Consider the following 21,700-nt stretch of genomic DNA (forward strand, 5'->3'; position numbering starts at 1 on the left):
TGCAGCACGTCTTTGTCTTCTGTAATTCAATCTGAACAGCCATTGCATCCACAAGAAAATACAGTGCTTTATTTGATGCACGTGACAGATCTCAAAATCAACAACAACAGTCCCTTGCTCTAAATGTTTCTCACGTCTAAAGCCAAATAAAATTGACAGTGGTGAAATATAAAGCTAACTTTTTCTGTCCGGTAGGCAGTTATTTCTAATTTTCACATTCCAGAGGGTTTAGAGAAGAGGAAACACTGTAAAGTGCCTTTATTTCAGTAACGGCGACTGAACCAGAAGCAGGATGTGCTGGAAACGCCATGACTGCTGGGTCTCAGAACATTTCTAGCCTGACTGTGCAGACTGGTGCATCTATGTTGATTCAAGGGAGATAGCTGAGAGATGAACTGGCCAAAGATGTTTAAATACCCTGAATAAACAGAATAACTTTGCCATATGTGTACAGAGAAGAACACCTGGACTTGTTGAGTCACCCATGACTAGATATTCAACTGTCCTTTTTTTGTACAAATAATTTTAAATTTTCTCTCAAAGTGTTGGCAGACCTTCACATATTGAGCACCAACAACCAAAATACACTGCTATTAGTTTACCCTAGTGTGTTCTGGTGTATACTTACATTTCCAGGACCATGACAATGTTGGCTTTTTCTTCAAAGGCGTCTACACACTGGACAAGTTTTGGGTGATGTAGACAGTTCATGATGCCAATTTCTTGCCTTATATTTTCCTTATCTTTAGCTGAATATGCTTTAAAAAACTTTCCAGCCCAAACTTTTCCAGTTTTCTTCTCAACAAGTTTGAAGACTTGTCCAAATTTTCCCCTGAAAACATATAAATATTTATATGACATGATTTTAATATGACATAGTTCTCTAGGATTAAAAACAATTTTAGAAAACCTCTTTTCAGACTGGGAATGGCTGCACTGCAAACTCATGATCATAAGCACTTGTGCACTTCTGTACTGAACTGGGCAGAGCTGCTTGCCAAAATATCTTTCTGAACATTATACTCAAAGGGTGAGATCAGATTACTGGAGTTTCTTTGAAGTCATTGGAGCTGTGTTGCTCTATATCAGCTGGGGACCTGCCTGAGACATTAGTAGAAATTAAGTATGTGAGTTGCTTGAATTTTTATTATAAGTTAAACACTTATGGACTCATCAATTTATCGTCACACTGCCCTTCCTCTCCAGTCATATATTCTTCTCATTGTACAGGCGAGTTGTAAGAAAATAATCTCTCAGGGCAGGGCTGTCTAACTGCTAAACCCCTGGGGGCCACAGGCTGTGCCTGCAAATGCTGCTGTGAAAATGCACCCTGCCTACTCACTCCCACTCTGCATATAATAAATGCCAAAAGAAACATAATGAAGTTTCCATTAGAACAGAGTCAGACATGCCCCCAAACCTCGTTACAACACATTTTTTCAGCGTGTGCCCCACACTGAGTGGCAGGAAAGGGCAGGGTGAGTTTGTGCTGTGTGGGGCAAGGGGGCTTCCCTCTGATACAGGACAAACCTGTTCCTGAAGACTCCCCCTTTATCTAAATCTATGGTTGCAGCTGGGAGCTTGCATACCATTTCACTTTAACCATGTGCCTTTCACAGTGAAAGCGTTAAAAAAGGGAGGTCTGCCAGGGGAGAGTTGTTACAGAGAGGACTATAGAGATGCAAGATCTTAATGGCTTTGGTCATCACTAGTAGGACAAATCACTCAAGGACTGTCTTGGCAAACAGTTCAGCTATTCACAGGCCTGAATGCTGACATAGCCATCCTAATCATTGATCTTCACTGAGCAAGACTATTAATCCTTTTGCTTTTAGGATTACAACCACTGTCCAGAGACTCCAGGCGACAGGCAGGATTATCTTGTTATCACTAATGGATATAATGGAGCTGCAACTACACAGTGGATTGCTGCTTTTCAGTGAGGTTTACAGCAGGGAACAAAGAATAAATCAGCTAGCTGTATTCATTTATGGGCTCCACTTTCCTTACTGCAAGTACATACAATTCCTATATAAAATGATCAATTAACAGAGTGATGCATCATTTATGAAGAGGAGACCAGACCACTTTAGAATCTATTTTTATTGAACATGAGAAGTCTGGTTCAAATGCTAAGAATGTCCAAGTACTGTATTATAGGCATTTAAGAATGCACTTTTCTAGCTTTGACTTCACTGAAAGCCTGTAAGATGCATTAGTCCAAAAAAGGACAGTGTGCTACTTACGATCCCAATCTTTCTTCAATATTGTAGAATTCTGCAACTTTTTGTTCTGTATTGATGCTGACGGTCCGATAGTCAATCTCTATTTCCTTCCCTTCTATAAATGAGGATAAAAAACTGTGATTAAAAAAACTCCTCATACAATATGAATGAAAGATGTAACAATTAATTTGTTCTGATTAAGTAATGGACTTCTTACCATCATCAGATAGCTCGGCTTCATCTTTAGGTTCTGTTAAAAAAAAGGGGGGAAGAAAAAATATGGATAACTAACTCCATACTGCACAGGATGTTGATGCTTACATAAAGTCAGTTTATTACTTTCACATTTGATCTTGTGGTTAGATAAAAAGAAGCAGCTAGGTATAAGAAACAAGAGTTTGCACAATTAGCATACAATAAAGTGAATCCATTGACTCAGTCTCCATTTTTAACTAAATCAAAATCAGGTGGTAGAAGCCAGGTAACCTTTGTTGCTCTTGTCAATGTGGACTATCTTTTGAAGATAGCACAGCTGGTTTACATATCTCCTAGGAACATAAACTATAATGAAGCACATCACTGGATCATTAATATGTTGACTTTGGAGTGCTTCAGAAAAAAGGAAAACATTTTAAACAACTATCATTGACCAGATGAAATACCTAACTGTCCTAGGTCTGTGCACAGGGGCAAATGTACTTCTGACTCTTCCTTTCAAGCTAAAAAGCAAAAAACCCCTAAGCCCCAAAACAACCCCCCAAAGAGAGCTTGTTTTTGTCAAATGTCCTGCCAAATTTTGCAGACCCAAGGGTTTCGGGTAGCTCGGATAAGCAGCCATGTTTTATTAAGCTTGACTGAAAAGCACTTCCATATTCTGTGGAGTCAAAGTATTAATGGCACCTCATTCCACCCGTGCATTTAACTGCAAGCACAAATGCCAGGAACTTTAACAGCATAAAACAAAGACAGCTTAAGGGCCTCAGGACTGGCATGTAGCTTCAGTGGTGTTGTGTCAGTATAACTGGCTTTGCAAGGGGTGACCGTACATCTCGGCCAACTGGGACAGTCCCAGTTTGTGTAGTCTGGTCCCAGTCGGTTGGTCAAAAGTCCCAGCGTGGAGTCCAGCGGGGATGAGGAGCAGCATGGTGCGCTAGGCAGGCAGGCACCACTAGTGCCATGTGAGAGCAAGGCAGGCAGACTGGAGCAGGCTGGAGCCTACATTCTCTACATCACAGGGCTTACGGCCCCAAACAGGGGGTCTAGCTGCTGTGTTTCTGCAGTCTCTGGCTGTCACAGTGGCCTAGGGGAGGAGGGAAGGGGTAAGGGGCCCAGGTGTTACAATCAGCACAACTTAGAAGGGATTTATATTATTGAGGGTGCTTGAACTTGCTCCTGAAGAACAAACCAATGCTCAGTGGCTGGCAGATCAAGGACCTCCATAGCTCTCTGTGCAGCTCCCCATCCAAATGGCTGCACCTGGCCATCCAACCTTGCCACAGTGCTTGTGCAAGACTAATGAAGTGTCTGAGCCTCTCTACCCCAAGGGAGTTTCACCGTGTATTACTTTCACAGGACCCAAAGTGTGCCAGGTGCTTCCCAACCTGGAACTGGGCTCAATGAACCACAGCAAAACAAAAGAATTGGATGGTTGGATGTAGAGTAACAAGATCACACAGTTATGGCAGATGCACAGCCCAACGTGATGATCATAGCAATGAATTTGACCCCCCTCCCCTTTCTACAACAGCAGGTGCAGCAGCAGCAGGCAAAGGTGACAGCAGCAGAGAAAAAGCTGAGCAAGAGCAGGCGGAGATGGTTTGGGCCTGTAGGTAGTAGGCCTGACGAATGTGGGAAGACTGTTCAGCCGGGGGGTAGGAGAACGAGGGAGGAGACCCCAAGGAGACATGGTGGGATTGCCCGAACAACACCTGGGAATGAGGTGTTTCTGAGGAGATGGCAATGGATGAAAACTTGTTGGAGTACACGGACTCGAAAAAGCAGACCCCATCTAGTAGGAACATATTCAGAAGAAGGTCTTCCTATTACAACCAAACATGCTCTGTAAACTGGCAGTTACACAGGTCAAGTGGGCTGACCCAATTAACGAGCCCCTATCACCCCTTCTCCTTTTTGTATCTGTGACATTTATAGACCCGCATCGGACTCGCTGCCTGCTGTCAGCCAATCTACCAGCATATCAAGGAGGGAAGTTTGCCCTCCCCACCCCCCTGCACTAGAAACTGCTCAGATTTTTTTCATCTGGAAATCACACTCGCATGAAGCACATCACATTTTCCTCCCCTTTTAAGGGCTGCATGAGGGAGCTGATTCCAGCCGGGCTGCCAATAGTGGTGTCTGCCAAATGGTGGCCAGATACTCGAAGCAGTCAGCTCCCCATCCCTCGGCTGTGTATGCAACCTGTGCAGCACTGCATCGCAGGCCTGAACTGGGAACCTTTCTGTCCACAGGTGGAAGCTCTCAGTTAGGTAAAAGATGCATTTTCTTTGTGTTTAAGTGCATGAAGCTGAGTTCAAGTCTTCTGCAGCTGGAAGGCACTGTACATCCAAGCTGGAATCACCTCTTTGGTTCCTTTATGACTTATTACATCCCCTTACCATTTGTATTGATGGTGACCATATGGCAACATGTCTCTGTCTTCCTCCACAGTAATAATCCTCCTCTGCATTGCCAAAGCATCTTTCACTGGAGTATCTCAGGGTGTCACCAGCCTCCATGGTGACTACCAACACTTTTGTGAGGCAGGCAGCATGCCTTAGTGTAGAGATGAGTAAACTGGATCTAAGACTGTCTTCAGAGCCAGAGAAGCTGTATTTTCTTACACTGAGATAACTAATGTGTGTTAGCTATCTTGCTGCCAAATCCTATTGGAAAAGGCTCGGTAGGTTTTACTGTGATGTAGCAAGGTAAGGTCAACATGGGTGGGCATACAGTGTTGATCTCAGATAGTACTGACCTCACTTACGTCATGGCTCAAACAACCTGAGCATTTTTTCCACTAAGATTTTATAGTGAGACAGCTGTGTGCTATTGATCTTGATCTCAATGTAAAAATCAAGCACTGGTTTGTTTTTTTTTGGCAGGGAGAGACAGGGCTTTAGCTACTTGGCTAGGAGTTTACAGTGGAGTGAAATAAGCAGCTTGATTTTCCAACATGTTGAAAACCCACAGTTTCTACTGACTTTGGTTAGAAATGCAGATATGCTTTGAACTACTGAAAATCTATCCTGACGTGACTTACCCCAGGTCACTCAGCAAGTCAATCACAGTGTCATTAACAGAAAGCCCTGGTTTGGTTTCCAGTCTGGTGTTGAAACAACTAGATCAGTGATTCCCAACCAGAGTGCCATAAGGGGCCTTGAGATCCTTTCAAGGGTGCCACAGGATGTCACACAATGTTAGCACTGTTAAGTGCGCAAACTTGATTTACAAGATAAACCTAGAGACTTCAATTAGGAATCCACACTGTAAAAAGCTTTCTGACCTGGGGTGGTCTTTCGGAGTTCTCTGCAACAGAAAAACTGCTCTTTATTTTTTGGTAGTCAAAAAATGAGTAAAAACTAAAAGGTGGCATTTTTCAAAGGGTAGCTTAAGTCTAATGAAGGGTGCCTCAAATCTAATGATGGATGCTTTGAATCTAAAAAGGGTGGGCACCACTGAACTAGACGAACCTTTTACCCAGATACAAGGAGCTACCTTTCCACAGTGGGTTTCTTCACCCAACATATTTTTGTTCCTGTTACCGGTTATTTGTCTGTGAGTATCTCCTAGAAGCCCCAGCTCCACTGGGGCTTCTAAAACCTTCTCCTTTACATTAAAAACAACCCCTGATCTCAAAATGTATGTTGCTGGTTCCTACCTAGTGCAATTAGTGATAATGTTTGGAAGTGCAAATGCTTGGAGTGTCCAAAGTTAAAATGTGTTCTTTCCACAACCAAAGAAGGGAGAGAGCAACACAGGGAGTTTTTGCTTTCAGAGGTTGACTGTCCCGCTTTCTTAAAGTCTTAGTGCCACTCTACTTCTCCCTTGGAGAGAATTTGGCCCTTGATTTATTTTAAAGTGTTTTAAATAAAGAAAGCAATTATCATATACCTTGAAACATAAGATGCACTTGAGAAAATGGAATATTTCTTCTAAAAACGGCTTGTGTTTTAAGTTGGAGTTCAAAAAAGGAGAAATAATTATATGCACCACAGAGATCATCTCCCTGTACATGTCGTTTATTTGCTGTTTATTTTCTTCTTAAAATGAGAGTCAGAAAACATGGCTAGGCCGTAAATTCAAAGGCATCTTATATTCAAAGGAATATTTCCATTGAACTAGCTTCCATTTAGCAGCCCCAGCAAGAGAACCAATTACTTGCGCAGGGAAATATTTGTGGCAAAACTGCGGAAGGTCCATAATAACAGTATTGCCAACCTCCTAGGGCTTTATCCGAACAAACAGTAAATTAAAACCAATGCATATCTAATATATGAGAGAGAGAGCAAGCTGGAACTGGTGATCCACTCCCCAAAGATTAGCAATTAGTAATATGAGAAAAGACTTATTCTCCTTTATTTTCTAAATCTGGACTTTGCTGTGGTGCATGAGATTGTTTACAAGGTTCTCCTCTCCTCCTCTCCTTATATGTGTACTCTGTGTGCGATGGATCATTTGCCGGACTACAGACTGACAAACACTTTTTGTTTTTTGAATATATGTTCTATGCTCAGGATAAGTCCCAGGATACTTCAGCTTTTCCCTTTGAGACTTCTCCATTGCTAAAGGCTCAGAAGGGGAAAAAAAAAAGTTGAAATATCCCCAAGAGCGTATTCCACAGGAGAAAAATATTCTGGGATGTTAACTAGTTCAAAAAAATATTTCAACCAAATTTACATTCATGCAAGGTGCCAGTTTGAAAGCACAGTGTCAGTGGCAAAATATTTAACCCAGCGACTAGTCGCCTCATGGGTAACAGAGCGGTAAGCTTTCCCCCAGTGACCCAAAACAGATCTGAAATGTAAGAACTACCTATAGAAATGAGAGGGGAAGCCATCTCTAGCCTGTTCAAAGATGGCCCATAGGTATGCCAACTGGTGTCAATGCTAGTGCTGGTTTTTTTGAGCTATGTCCACTGTAAAGCAGACTGAGCCTCCCAGGGCATTTCACAAAACTTGCTGGACAGCAATGGCAGGCTGGATTAAATCTGAACCCATTCTTCTTGGACAAAAAGTTGCATCTCTCATTACTAGTACCATAGACAACAAATATTAATAACCACATGCATACATACAAGTGCAGAGGACAAACTAGTCATTGCAATTCTAAAGACGACAGAAAATTATTGATACAGGGTTTTCAAGCTCATCGAAAATATATGTACAGTAAAAGCTCTGTTATCTGGCATCCATGGGGACTGGGGAATGCCAGTTAATCAAATATGCCATGTCCAGTGCACCAGGGCTTTCACTCCCTGGGGTTAGTGTGCCAGGGGAACAGGGAGGGGGGCCCCGCGCAGGCTGCTTTGCCCTGGGCTGTGGTCCACAAGGAAGAAGTGGGACTTCTGCGGCAGCGAAACTGGAAATGGGACTTCCAGTTTCGCTTTTACCACGTCCCTCGGAAGGAAGATTTGTATTGACAGAAGCTGGTCAGTGGAGCATTCTGGATGGTGAAGTGCCAGATAAACACAGCTTTTGCTGTACCCAGATACCCAAAGGAAGCACGGAAACAGGGTGTTTGCATATTCATATAAGGCACTAGCATTCACAAATAACAAATAAGCGTGTGCAAAGGCATGTATGTAATTGCCTGTGCCCCATTTGGAGATTCCCACGACATCATTCAGTATTATTTAATTGTTTCTCTCATCAGGACTAACCTTCTGGTTTCTCTCCTACTTTTACCAGTTCCGACTCTTGGCTGGGCTCGCTGATGCCGTACACGTTAGCGGCTCGCACACGGAATTTGTATTCCCTATCAGCCAGCAGGTCTTGTACATTGTAAGAGGTGCTACGGCAAGTAGTGAGGTCTGTCCATTGGTTGTCCGCTGAGTTCCAAACTTCCACCGTGTAGGACTGCACAGCACTTCCGCCGTCGTAAGAGGAGCCATACCAGGAGAGCGTGAGGGAAGAACTTCGTATGTCTGACGCGCAGGGCCTTCCAGCTGGGGGATCTGGCTTGTCTGCAGACAAAGATGCACATATGAAAGAAATGCTCGGTTAGAATAAAGAAATGCTTTGTTCCTCATTTCTCTCCATGGGGAGTTGGAGAACGTGGCTCTCAGTTCTGTTCCCTCCATGCCACCGACAGACCACTCTGCCTCAGAGGTGATGTCTACACGGCAGTCACAAGGTAGGAGTCCAGAAGAAGCTGAGTATAGCTGAGCTAGGTTTAATCCAGCTAGTCTAGGTAACAGTAGTAGTGAAGAAGTGGTAGCACAGGTGCTTATACCCATCAGGGACACCATTCTTTCTTGTTATTGCTACCTAAGATAAGGCTAGCACAGCTCTGCTTACACACGCTGCAGTCATACCTCCAACGGCAGCAGCAATGTCCCCTAGGGCTCCTGATTAGATCAATGCTGTAATGGTCACTGTGCTTTGCTGACCATCTTATTACCAGTCCCCAAAAGCACTCCTTCACCCTGAGTAGCCTATGCTGACAGTAAGGAAGGAGATCATTAATCCATTACTACTGTGCCTACATATCTAAGATGCCAAAAATAATTTCAGTAACACAGAACTGCTGCTATGGGTAAATGTTAACTTTTAAAACAGCAATCATTGTACCTGTCAACAGCTCAAAATGCTTCTTCCATATGCTGTGGTTTGAAGCCTGAGAGCTATTTTGTACACCCTCAGGAATGTCTCCCAGCTTCTGGAGTGAGCAAAGTCTGCAAGCAGGGCAATTATGAGCTGGGGCAAAAGTAAATCTTGTCTTTCCACCACTAAATCTCTCCCAGCTGTCCCCCCTGAATCATTTCAGCTGAGGTTCAACCTTACCATGAATTTGAAGCTTCCATAAGACACAGGGTATTCCCAAGCACAAACATAATTAATGTTCTCTTAAAGTTAACTGAGTGTTTTATGGATCCTTTCTAATGTTCCTTTTAAAGAGCCCAAACGTTACAAGCCTGAACGTTTACGGCAAAGGATCCAGCTAGTTCCTTACTCCCATAGACGCTGTCGTTAATCACTGCATCCCCGTCTGACTGACAGAACCTATGCATTCATTTTGACACCTTGGACCCTGCTTGTTCTGTCCCATAATGGTTAGAGTTCATATATGGTTTATCAAATCCAGATCAGCCAACTCTCACAATTTTATTAAGAGTCTCATGATACTCAGGATAGGTGTTACATCTCCAGCTACTAGAGTCATGTTATTTCATAAGAATCTCTACTTTCATTAAAAATGCAGGGTTATAAAATTGAAGAGCAAAGCTTGAAGGCATGGCCTACCTGCATCCAAAAACCAGGTAGGAGGGACTGTCTCCAAAAAACAGGTTAAAAACAATTCAACATTTTATACACTTTTAAGACTCATGATTTTATCTACAAGGATGCTGGGAAGGGAGAAGACCCTAGGACTGGGATGAGTAAGCAATATAATTGTGAAAGAGCAAATGTATCATGCAGTCTATCAGGCAAAGTAGGACCAGTAGCAACAGGGAACATTGTGTTAGTGACATTGTACATGGCAGAGATGAGACCTCATTTGGAATATTGTGTACAGTTATGGTGATCTATGTTCAAGAAAGATGAATTTAAATGGGAACAGGTACAAGGAAAAGGCTACTAGGAAGATCAGAGGAACAAAATATCTGTTATGTGAAAGGAGACTACACTCCTGGGTGATGAATTTTACTGATAGTGAATGGGACAACTTGCTAAACAATTTAGCTGGGATCTCCTGAGGTGCTGTCTACTATAAGTAGGCTAAGTCACAGACACTACGGCTGCCTATAGACATGCTCGTTCACAGTGAATGAGTTTTAATTAAAGCACCCTGTGGCCATTTTAAAATGCAGGGAGGGCTTAATACACATGACGGTGAGCCATTTTAATTAGAGCACCTGTCAGGGAACCACTCTAATTAAAACTGCCCCTCTCTACCCCAAGCATATGTATAGGCACCCTTGATTTAGTATCCAATGGGCATATCTACATGAGATGCTTAATGAGCAGTAGCCTAATAACACTGAGCTGTGGCGCATCACAGCACAGACAGTGCTAATATGCTACTGAGCAGTATTATTAGGCTGTTGCACAATAGTGTCACTAAAAAGGCATTCGCTGCTGCTACTGTGCAGTAACTCTAGTTACTACTCATTTAGTTAGTACTTCATTAAGCAAGTACTAAATTAAATGTATAGTAACTACTGTGCATTAATGAACGTGTAGATGCGCCCAGTAAAGTCAAAAGAAAGACTTCTATTGATGTCAATGGAAGTTGAATCAGCCCCTGGCATGAGCTTCTTTCTCCTCTCCTTCGGCACTGGTGAGGCCTCACCTGGAGTAGTGTGTCATTTTGGGTCCCATACTTCAAGAAGGATGTGGACAGATTGGAAAGAATCCAGCAGAGAGTTTCATAAATGATTAGGGGCCTGAGAAGAAAGACTTAGGAGGAAAGGTTGAAAGAACTAAGGTTATTTAGCCTGGAAAAGAGAAAATTAGGGAGGGAGGTGGGGGGATTTGATAACAGTCTTCAAATACCTGAAGGGTGATCACAAAAAGGATGGAGGTGAGCTTTCCTCTGTGGCTGCAGGGGACAGGACTAGGAACAATGGTCTCAAGTTGCAGCACAGGAAATTTAGGTGGGAGATTAGGAGGAACTTTCTGATTTAGCGTGGTCAAGGATTGGAACGGGCGATCTAGAGAAGCTGCGCAATCTCCATCCATGGAAATGTTCGAGAGCAGGACACTTGGCTTAGATGGTTTAGTTAGGAAAGATCCTGCCTTAAGCTGGGAACTGGACTAGATGCCCAGGGATGTGAGGTCCCTTACAGCCCTACTTTCTTATGATCCTACAATCCTAAAACAGGGACAAAATGGACAATTTCAACACCAGGGAACTTTCCCCCTCAAGAGCCTAAAGTTTTTTCAAAACCCATCCAAAAAAGTCTACCAGGGGCTGGAATGTGATATAAGGTGAGAGATTTTTATAATGGGCTGTCTCACAACCTTAAGCGTGGGACAGCTGTTTCTCAGTGAGGGGCTCACTCCCACAGCCTTTTTTATTTGTGTAAGGAAAGCCTGAAGGACCAGCGCCTACTGAATGGATGTGCAACCATGCAGGTGGCTCTCTGGTAGATGACACAAGAAACCTCTTGTTTTTACTGACTCTTTCAAAATGAAACATCAGGATTATCTCAAAAGCCAAGTAGATAGATGCAGAAAGATGCTGACACTTATGTTTTTAAAAGTACTTGTTTAAAAAAAATTATTATGATCTTAAATGTTCTGGAAAACTTGAAAGAGAACAGAATATCTACTCTGGGAATAATCCTTTCAGACCTGCCCTTACCAATAAAACCTAGTGTACTGATGATGTTGGTTCAGATGAATTAACAGCCAAAGCTACATGGGAAAGTCAAAAAGGGGAATAAAGCACTGTCAGCTGGAAGAAGGCAAAAAGGTCCATTGGGGATTGTTAATACACTGAGTTACTGCAAGGCAAGCTATGGTGCAACCTTATAGCACATTAGTTTTTCTGCACTAATGTGCACACTCTTAACCCGTGGTAAATGCAACATAGCTAACCCCACCTATGTTGAGGGTAAGACCATGTACATGGGGAGCTGTGGAGAAGTAGTTGGCATGTGGTAAGTTTAGTAAGCTGTTTGTGTAGTCAGAAGGCAAAGACGCAGCTAGATATATTATAGGGAATGAAGGTGCATGAGCTCACCAAGGGCTTTAGGGGCACACTAACAAGAGCAAAAATGGTGGATGGACACTACTGGCCTGAAATGACTAGAAAAACTTTTCCTTTCTATAAGGTAACTCCACCCTGCTTTCTGCTTGACTTCAGACTAGCAGAGATAACTACCTTTTTTTACCACCATCCTGAGTCTCTCAATGATCTTAATGACACCAGTCCACACTCACTTGATGCCTAACTTCCACAGTCTGTTTCCGGTAATTTCACATGTAACTGGTAGCTCCTTTTTCACCAGTCTTTATCATTTGTTTGCTGGAAACTTTCTAGGCTGTCAGGGGTTGTGTACAACCCAAACGTATTTCTGTACAAGATTCATTCAGATGCAGCATCATGGTGTTTTTTTCAGAAATATGTAAAAGTGGGAAAGGTCAGAGCCACTTTTTAGGCATTCAAAAATCTTGCCTGCATTTCCCCCCCCACAGAATCATTGCTATATACAGTTCAGAAAAGCAGCGGCATTACCAGTCAAAGGGATACGCTTGAAATGAACCACTGCAACCATAATCACGCACTGGGTCTTAAGGATAAAGAAAAGAAATCCCACCAATGCACAAAAAGAGGATTCTCCTTGCACGGTTAGTAAGGGATTCACATGGGCCATCCTGTCACCAGTAACAGAAAGTTCAGGCTACCAGGCATATCAAAACTTGAGAACATAAGGTGGTGCAATACACCACGGGATACATATCTCTGCTGCCGTTTAACAATTTACAGTGGCTTATGCTAATGGACACTACCAGCACAGTCATCAGAAGGGCAGAACTGCCAAGCTACAAGAAAAACTTGTCAGCCTGTCTGCTACTCAAAAATTCAATATTTGGGAAAGACTCCCTTGGATTTTAATAGACTTTGGATTAAAACCTTGCTATAGAAAACTCCTTCAGCAATTACCTGCTGCAGATTCCCATTCCCAAATAAACTACAGAGTCAACAGTGACCACCAAAGCCATAAGCATGCATTTGCATCCTAGACTCAGAAACAGGTTGGCAGGGCCCTTTTTTCCCCTCCCACTGCTACGGCTGTGTCCTGGTTAGAGGAAGGGGCCATTATGGTTCCCTACTTGATGTGCAAAGAGAGGAGGGTTTAAAGGAAAAAGAGATAGTTTAATCAAATCAAGTCAGTTCTGTAGTAGGTTAAGCAATCAGGCCAGTTCATTGGCTGGAAGAGGGCAATTCAACATTTTTTTGTGCTTTTGACTGGAACAGCTTGTCCAAAATCTTTTTCTTTGTGTTTATTTCAGGTTCCACCAAAACACTGTGTTTTTTTGCATACAACATCCACTTTACTCCCCGAAATCAGCCCCCGCAAATTAGGATTCATGTATTAAGCAGGGAAGCTGATTTTCTGCCCGGGATAGATTTCTGCTCCACAGTGCAGCAGTATTACTATTCATGCAGCTGAGGGAGTCATTTGACTCAAGAGCCAGGTTTTTACTCAAAAGGTGTTAACAATTATCTCTCCTTTTTAATGGTCTCGATGTTCCACTAATCGAGCTAACCCTAGGACAAGTTTGCTGTCTACTAATTGCCCTTGTTATCCTAAACAGGAAAATGAGGGTACGTCACCTGAAGATTAGTCTCTGTCCCCGCTCTATGAAGTCATAACTATGGGAACTTTTTTTTTCTTCACTGTGCCTTTCAAATACAAGGCACATATTATATTCTGGGGTGTGTTGTATGTGAGAAATCATGGTAGTTTCTCCCCACCCCCATCCAATAGGATGAAATTAAAAGGTTACACCTTTAGGGTGACAAGGTTCTTTGGGTAGATGTGATAGCTTTTATTAGACCAACTAAATGGTGGGGAAAATTGTTCTTTGCAAGCCTTTGGGTACAAACACCCTACTTCAGGCAGAGGGAGAGTCTCTGCCTGAAGAAGGGTGTTTGTACCTGAAAGCATGAAAGAACAATATTGCCAACTACTTAGTTGGTTTTATAAAAGATATCACATTTACCCAAAGAACTGCATCTGCCTACGTCTTTAGATCAATACAGATACAATCAACACCCCCAAAACACATTTAGGGTAGCAAGAATTTTTAGCTACTTTATAAGAGCCTCCACACAGGGTATAAAAAGGCTTCAGAGCTTATGTCATCTGCAGTTCTCTTTTGGCAATATTTAAAAGACTGTCCTGCGATGAGTCATCATTATTATACAGCAGATGTCTAAATAAAACCTTAACTATCAGAGACCATTGCAATTCTACCCTTAATCTCTGGAATGGCCTACTTCTTTTCTTGTCAAAGCTTCAAGGGCCTGAGTCTGAGGCAGGGTAAAGGGGCTTTAAAGTGGACACAAATTCCCAATTTCTAGATGGGAAACTGAGGTGCAGAGATTAAGTGACTTGTCCAAGATCAGACAGAAAGACTGTGGTAAAGATGAGAACTCAATCAAGATCTCCTGAGTCCCAGCCCAATGTCCTAACTACATGACCATCCTCTCCATCTTCTTGTCAGTGTAGGTCAAAATCCTCCTCTTCCTCCTCATGGCAGTGGACAAAAGGGAGAACTCGCTGCTTATACCACGGGCTCTGTCACCAGCACTGTCTGGTATATCAAAGGCTTGGTACAGATGGCTCCAATCACCACACTCCATGAATTCTGGCAGTGATCTCTTCCTCTTCATTACAAGTCGTTATCTGTGGAGACTCCACAGAGACTTATCCTGTCTATGCTGTCCTCTTCAAAATGCACAAGAAATCATGTGGAAAGATAGCAGAATACCCCAGGCTCTGCTGCCAACAAACATTTGGAGCAGGTGGCTGAATTTCTCATGTTCCACATGAATATAAGCAACATCACCACCAAGACTGGCTCTTGGATAAAGGAAAGTTGGCTAAGACTCAACCCAAGGAAGACAGAACTAAGGTTGGCAGGAAAGGGAAAACATGTTGAAGAACTAGCTGAGATGCTGATCATCACAGGCATATCTGCCAGGGTTTGTTAGTGTGCTATAAAGCCTCTGGGGCCTAATTGTGAACAATCTGGTAACATCATTAAAAAATTATGCCTTGCACTATCTTCAGCAGGCTATAAGCCCTGCCCTGTCCTCTAAGACAGGGATATGGCCATGGTGATCCCCATGGATACCACTTCTGAATGGGGGTGCTATAATGCAATATATCTTGCCATGAAGATGGAAGCAATGCAAAGCTTCCAGCTCACATGGACCGTGGCAGTGTGCTGCCTCAAGCTTATCTTTACTTGTGGCTGACTCCCAGCCTGCTGCTATAGCCAAGGCAAAGCCCTGGATTGGGATTGTGGAGATCAGCAGGCTGGGACCAAGCTAAACGAGCGACCTCTCTACCCCTGACCTGCATGGACAGCTGCATTTGGACTTGGACAACAGAGCTGGCAAAAAATCAAAGAAGCAGCATGTAAGGACCAGAACCGCCCTCCCCCCAAACAAAAGCAAAGCAAATTATTAGATGAATTCAGACAAATCTTATAATTTGTGCGCTTTCAGAACACTCTGCAATTAACTCCTTTTTCTGTACTGATTTTTGTATAGAAAGCCATGTCAAAAGACAGACAGATAGTCTAACCCAATTGCTGCATGGTTTTGTGTGCCATCATATGCTCTACCTAGGTCTCTACTCCAAACACTCCATGGTTCATTTTATCATGCTTACAAAAACGATGCGGAGCTACAAATTGGATGGTGTATTTTAGCTCTGCATATGTGGAGAAATTGCAGAATGCCCCTCCATTCATCTGGTTTGTTTCTCAACGGTTTATTCCAAGCGGACTTAAATGGTTGCCCTGTGTTTATGTCTCTACTGAAGGCTAAAACATTTTGCCAAAACAGTCCTTGCTGGAATAGTGAAATCTCCTTCAGACCAGTTTCCAGGGGAAATATTTAGTGGTTTGGAAAGGGCTGAGGAGGTTACGTATACTTCTATATTGCCCTTCAATTTTACTGTTTTAATATACCATAAACATCTTTGGGGCAGGTTTACTTCAAATTTATATTTCATTCTTATGTCAGGCTCGCACCTTCACATACACAAACATACAGCACCTCAGGCCGACTTCGTTAAGGACTGTCTACAGCCCATTATATCATAATTTATTATTTCCTGTTCTGGACCCACGCCATAACCATGATCCAAAATGAGAACGAGAAGTGAGAGTGCATTCAGAAATATGCCATTGTTTGTGTTTATTTACAAAAGAACAAAATCGACTGGTTTAGACGGGACCTCCCCGATGGAGGCCTGCACCACACGTTCGCCACACTGCAGGGACTAGACAAACACAGGTACGCATCTGAGACCAACACACATGTATTTGCATTGGTAAATGCATGACCTAAAACTGAAATGAAACAGCTCAACAGATATTTTCGGCATGTGATTTCTCTTCCGCTTTCCACTAGAGTTGTACTCTACTGACTTTTCTTTCACTGATATTTAGCTCTTCATTCGCTAAAAGAGAATGTCACTAGAGTAGTTCACATTTTTTATAGTGAAACCTGAAAACACATGAAATTCATACAGCAGTGGGGATTGTTACAAATCTCAATAATCAAATAAAATACATCAGAAGGCTTAAGGGCCCTGGGCCATGTTGGGAGCAAAACAGTAATTACTTTCCTTGTTAACCTTAAGAGACAATCCATCTCTACACTTCGCTACACAACATATCAGGAAAGAAGAAGTAGGGTAAAATTCTCTAAAGAGATTTTAGAGCTTAGGTTTTCTGTAATGACTTGGGAGCTTGGAAGCCAAAGCTGCACTGACATTTAGTTAGCCTGGGACTTCTAAGTGCTTTAATCCATTTTTACCATGAATCCACCCAATTAAATGATCAGTGATCAACATAAACAGTGAGGAGGAAAAGAAACAATGCGTGCCATAGCTGGATGTGATTTTCATATTCTAAAAAGGAGAACTGAGATTGCAGAGCACTTTTCCTTTAGGATTATTTTCCCATTTCCTCTGTCCTTATTTTGATGAAACTAGGTGTAATCTAATCTGCATTAACCGCAAACAACCCCTGAAGTAAAAGTTTGCTGTGTAAAATGATACAGAGATGGAAAATAATGAGAAGCTGAGATTGTGTCTTCAGCTGCATAAGGAAGAGCAAGGTCTTCCTGCCAGTTATATCTCTATTAGAAACAAGCTGTGGAGGAGGGCAAGGAGTAAAAAGAGCTCAGCCTCTACTCTCTTCAACTCCAATGTAGTAACCTGGGCACAGAATGCTGCATAAAATTGGGGTAATTACTTACCTTCTTCAGAGCAAAGCAGGAGAGGGAAAGATGTGCAACTCTGTTTTGTTCTCTAGCCTGCCCCTGGGACACAAAGTCACCAATACAAGATTTTATTTTTTTTTACTGACAACCTGCAAGCTTTTTACTGACAACCAAACTTTTTTTACTAATTGTTGTTTTACATAATATAAATGTGACCAATTTACATTCTTGGCCCTATACAGCAATAACAAGGCCTGGGTTTAAATTTAGGGTTTAACATCAACTTTCTAACTCTGCCTTGAGTCCCCACCCAGAATACAGTCTTACTAAATGGCAGAGAGAGATTCGTACTTTCCGTTTCCTCCCCTCCCCCCCAGGGGTCCCCTACTCATTCTCTTACCTCAGTACTGCTGACTGCACTCGACACCATGCTGCCTCCGTCCTAGCCCACCCCCAACACCTTACCTCCACTAGCCTAGTTTTTCCCTGCCTTATCCTTGTTGTGCCTGGTGCTTCAGACCGCCTTAGGCTGTGTGGCCCTGCAAGGCAGGTAGGTGATGGCTGATGGGACACAGCAGCACCACGTAGCTGAAGGTGGGGCTATGGAGGCTCCCGTGGGTCCAACGAGTCATGATAGAGAGCTCCCTGCAGAGTGCTCCTAGTCAGGCACAAGGTGGGACTGCACCGCTCCATCTGTTCATCAAACCTTGCTCAAGCCTCAATCAAGCTACTATGAAACTATGAAGTTCACTGTTCTTCATTTTTTATGGACATCTCCAATTTCTAATGGACTTCATGGATAAGCATTTTAGCCTCGTTTTTTTATGGACAATCAGCAACCATAAAGGGATACGGTACCTATTTGCCATCTGTGAGGGGTTCAGATGGCAAGTGTAAAGTAGAGCCACATATGCCTCAGCTAGGGTAATACCAACTTCCAATTTAACAACACTAAAATTCCCACTTTCTGTTTACATCCCAATTGGATCCAGCACCACTCCTTCCTAAGACAAATTATTAAAAATATTTTGATAAAATATGATTAAATACAACCTGGAGTAACCCTTAATTAATCTGTTAAATCATTTATACCTTTTGAGTGCAGAGAAGTACACAGACTGAGCCTCCTTGGCCTTAAATCATTGCTACTTATGAGATGAGTTTAACTTGTATCCCTGACCTATTTTTAGGTGAAAATCAGATGTGAACTATTTACTTTGAAATTCATTGCAACAATGGCCTTCCAGCTTTCTCATGTGGCCATGAGATGTCCCCATTCTCAACTCTCTGGTAGAGCATCAGAAAAACAGCTCATTCAGCAAACCCCTGCAAAAAGATGCCATGCTATCTCAGCATCACTGGTTTTCCTAAGTGGCACGATCGTATGGGGTTAGTCTCAATCCACAACAAACACATTCTGTTCCAGGAGACCAAAAAAGGTATTGTCTCTTTATATAACTCATGGGGCAAGAAAATGGAAGTTGTTCCACCCAGTGTCAAGGTCATACTGAGCCAAACCCTGCTGTAAACCAAAATCTTGCAAAACTATACAGGGCTCTTACATAGAAATCTCCTGTTCCAACAAAGAGCCCCTGAAAGCAGGGATTATGATGCCCGCAGCCCATGAAAGAAAGGGATATTGTTCTTTTTAAAAGTAAGACAGCACTGCAAAACAGTCTGTAAAGTGGTTTTCTTTATCTGCTCTCGAAATTGGTTTGGTTTTCCTCTAAATCCAGTTATCATATTACTGTACAATACTATTATTAGCTATTGCGATATTCGTCTGTCAGATAAAGAACAGACAGAAAGAAACAATTTAATTCCATTCCACAGGCTGTTTAACCAGAGAAGGTATTTAATATACTGCGAAAGCCAGTTGGACATTGTCCATGCCGACAGCACTGGCAAAGCCTTCATTTGAAACTCATCAGCAGGAGAAAATCAAAACCATAAAAGGTCATAACTGAACTCTACGTTATTGCTGACAGAGCTTGGGGTCATGGCAAACCTTTCTGCTTTGCTTGGAAAACTGTGCCCTGGAACTTATTTTGCAAGGGAAGAGAAGTGCTATAATTTAAAGGTATTATCCCTTGTGGATGTTAATGTACCATACGTTTAGCATAAAACTCGACTAAGGAAAATAAGGCTTCTTCCCATGCAGTAAAACAGCACAAAAGAAGCTGAAGTTTCTCTCTCATAAAGCAACTAGCCTTAATGCTGATTTGCACTTCATGGGTCAAATCCTGCCCTGTATTATATGCGCAGGGACCTGTTAGCTCAGTGACAGCCCATGGTTGAGGGCACAATTAGGACTTTGACTCCACTGCCCCTGCTTTTTTTTTAAATTCCTCTACAGATTTACTCCAGCCTCCCTTAAATCTGTCTCATCTCTCACCATGCTCCGAGCCTGATGGTTGCCAGCTCCCCTTGCCGCTCCTCTCCACCATTCAGAAATAAAGCTGCTGTGTTTAATAACTGCACTCACACATGAAGATCTCAAAGCACTACACAAAGAACTAAGGCTCACAAACAGCACAATGTGGTAGGTCAGATACTTTCTCTGCACTGCAGATGGAGAAACTGAGGCACACCAAGGTAAAAGAGCCTGGGTTCTGGGTGCCCAGGAGAGCAGAGAGCTGGAAAGACAGCCTCACTCCCAGGCTCCTGTTTTAACCACAAGGACATGTCCTTCTGTGACAGGCCTAAGAGAATAAATACCCCCAGACTGCAAAATACATTCTCAGGAGATCTTTTTTCAAACCACTGCTTCTGGGCCTGGACTCAACATGCTTCACTGACATGTGAGTAGCCATTCACGTCAATGAGACGACTCGTGTGGAGCAGGTCAGGCATGTGCCCTGCTCCCTTGCCGAATCATGGCTCTGATGTTTGTCTCCTGATGAACGAAGAGATGCTGTGGCTTGCCAAGGACAGACAGGAAATCTATGTTCCCATCCTCACCCGAGTAGGCTCCGGGTCTAGCCACACTATATACACAGAAGCTCAAGACTCATTAAGCTATTGTAATTAAGCAAACTAGCACTGAACTAAAACCAGGGGAGCAATGATATAGTACAACTATCAAGGGAGTACTAACCGCACTAATAAGATGATCTTTCCTCTTTCTTACCAATGACCCTGGCGCTCTTTCCTGCCAAGGGCAGGGGGGTCGGACTCGATGATCTGTTAAGGTCCCTTCCGACCCTAGCATCTATGAATCTATGACAAAGTAAAAATGAATATCTGGAAAAAATAATTATGTAGTGAAATCTACTGGACTGTATCAACAGAGGTATTACTGGAACAATACAGAACTGTAAGGGATAATCCTGGATTGGTAGAGTTATGAAGTAACCTAATTAATTAGTAGGGGGAGCTTTCTATGAACATCTGTTGCTATCTCTGCAGTGCTTTGTCATGAATCTTGAGAGAAGGAAGCATTTGCACTCTGCTGTCAGTGCACGTCATGATGATAAAAACCATTGGGGGACAATATAAAACAACCCTTCTTAGCCCATTGGCCAAGCTACCCTTTAATGGCAGAGCTTGGGATGAAAGTCCCTTAGCACAGCCCAGAGGAATAAGAAGGGCACAAGGCTGAAGGCAAAGGAAATGCCTGTAGTCAAAATCTGTCCCATGCATTGCTGGGCATTTTCAACTTCGGTGATGTCATCTGTAAAAGGGAGATCAGCACCATTATCTCAGGGGTAAGGTGATAATGAGATGCATGCAAAGAGACAATGAAGCACGCTGCAGAAGTATTTGGTATTAATATTCTGGAGTTAATGCTATTTTCTGCAGAACTGCCATTGCTCCTCTTCGCTTTGTATTTAAGAAGCACAAAAGCTGGTGCTTGACACAAAAATGGAAAGTTTCCCAGTGAAGCAGAGTTAAGCAGTGACACAAACTGCCAAGAGGAAGTGCCAGTGTGAAATTACTATTTACATGGCTACATTTTCTGGCAGCAGCATTTGAGGGCAAGGCTCTCAGGCCAATGCACCATGTGTCCATCTGGTTTTGACTTTTAGAACTGGCTGCAAAACCAAAGTCCACTCAAATCAGTACATATATCTATACTGGCTCCAAAGAGATCCCAAGACCATCGCTGAGAAACAAGTCCTGACTCTTCACAGTTGCACGCTGAAAAATGTCATACGGTCTTTTTCTGAAGCAGGTCTAGGGATGCTCTCAGGATCTCCATCCTGGGTGTCCTCCTGTTGGAGGATACAACAGGCATCAATCACTCCCTTGGGGACCAAATGATGGAGGGAGGTAGGGGGGTTGTTTTTTGGTTGAGATCTCAGAATGAGTGCAGAGGTGGAGGAGATGTGAGAGTCCTC

The 21,700-nt window shown here is 42.8% G+C and overlaps 1 protein-coding gene across 8 annotated transcripts in view; it reads right to left on the reverse strand.

Moving 5' to 3' along the window:
* MYLK (myosin light chain kinase) overlaps nucleotides 1-21,700 on the reverse strand; it is a 389,516-nt gene that overhangs the window by 41,147 nt on the left and 326,669 nt on the right. For all 8 annotated transcript variants that reach the window (XM_025212143.1, XM_006030459.3, XM_025212141.1 and 5 more), the window contains 4 exons: nucleotides 8,104-8,406; nucleotides 2,443-2,475; nucleotides 2,247-2,340; nucleotides 629-832 (listed from right to left, as the gene is read on the reverse strand). In XM_025212143.1, coding sequence (XP_025067928.1) covers nucleotides 629-832; nucleotides 2,247-2,340; nucleotides 2,443-2,475; nucleotides 8,104-8,406 — 634 coding nt within the window. The remainder of the gene's footprint in view (nucleotides 1-628; nucleotides 833-2,246; nucleotides 2,341-2,442; nucleotides 2,476-8,103; nucleotides 8,407-21,700) is intronic.

This window comes from Alligator sinensis, unplaced genomic scaffold (genome assembly GCF_000455745.1).
Source record: "Alligator sinensis unplaced genomic scaffold, ASM45574v1 scaffold1226_1, whole genome shotgun sequence".
Taxonomy (NCBI): domain Eukaryota; kingdom Metazoa; phylum Chordata; order Crocodylia; family Alligatoridae; genus Alligator; species Alligator sinensis.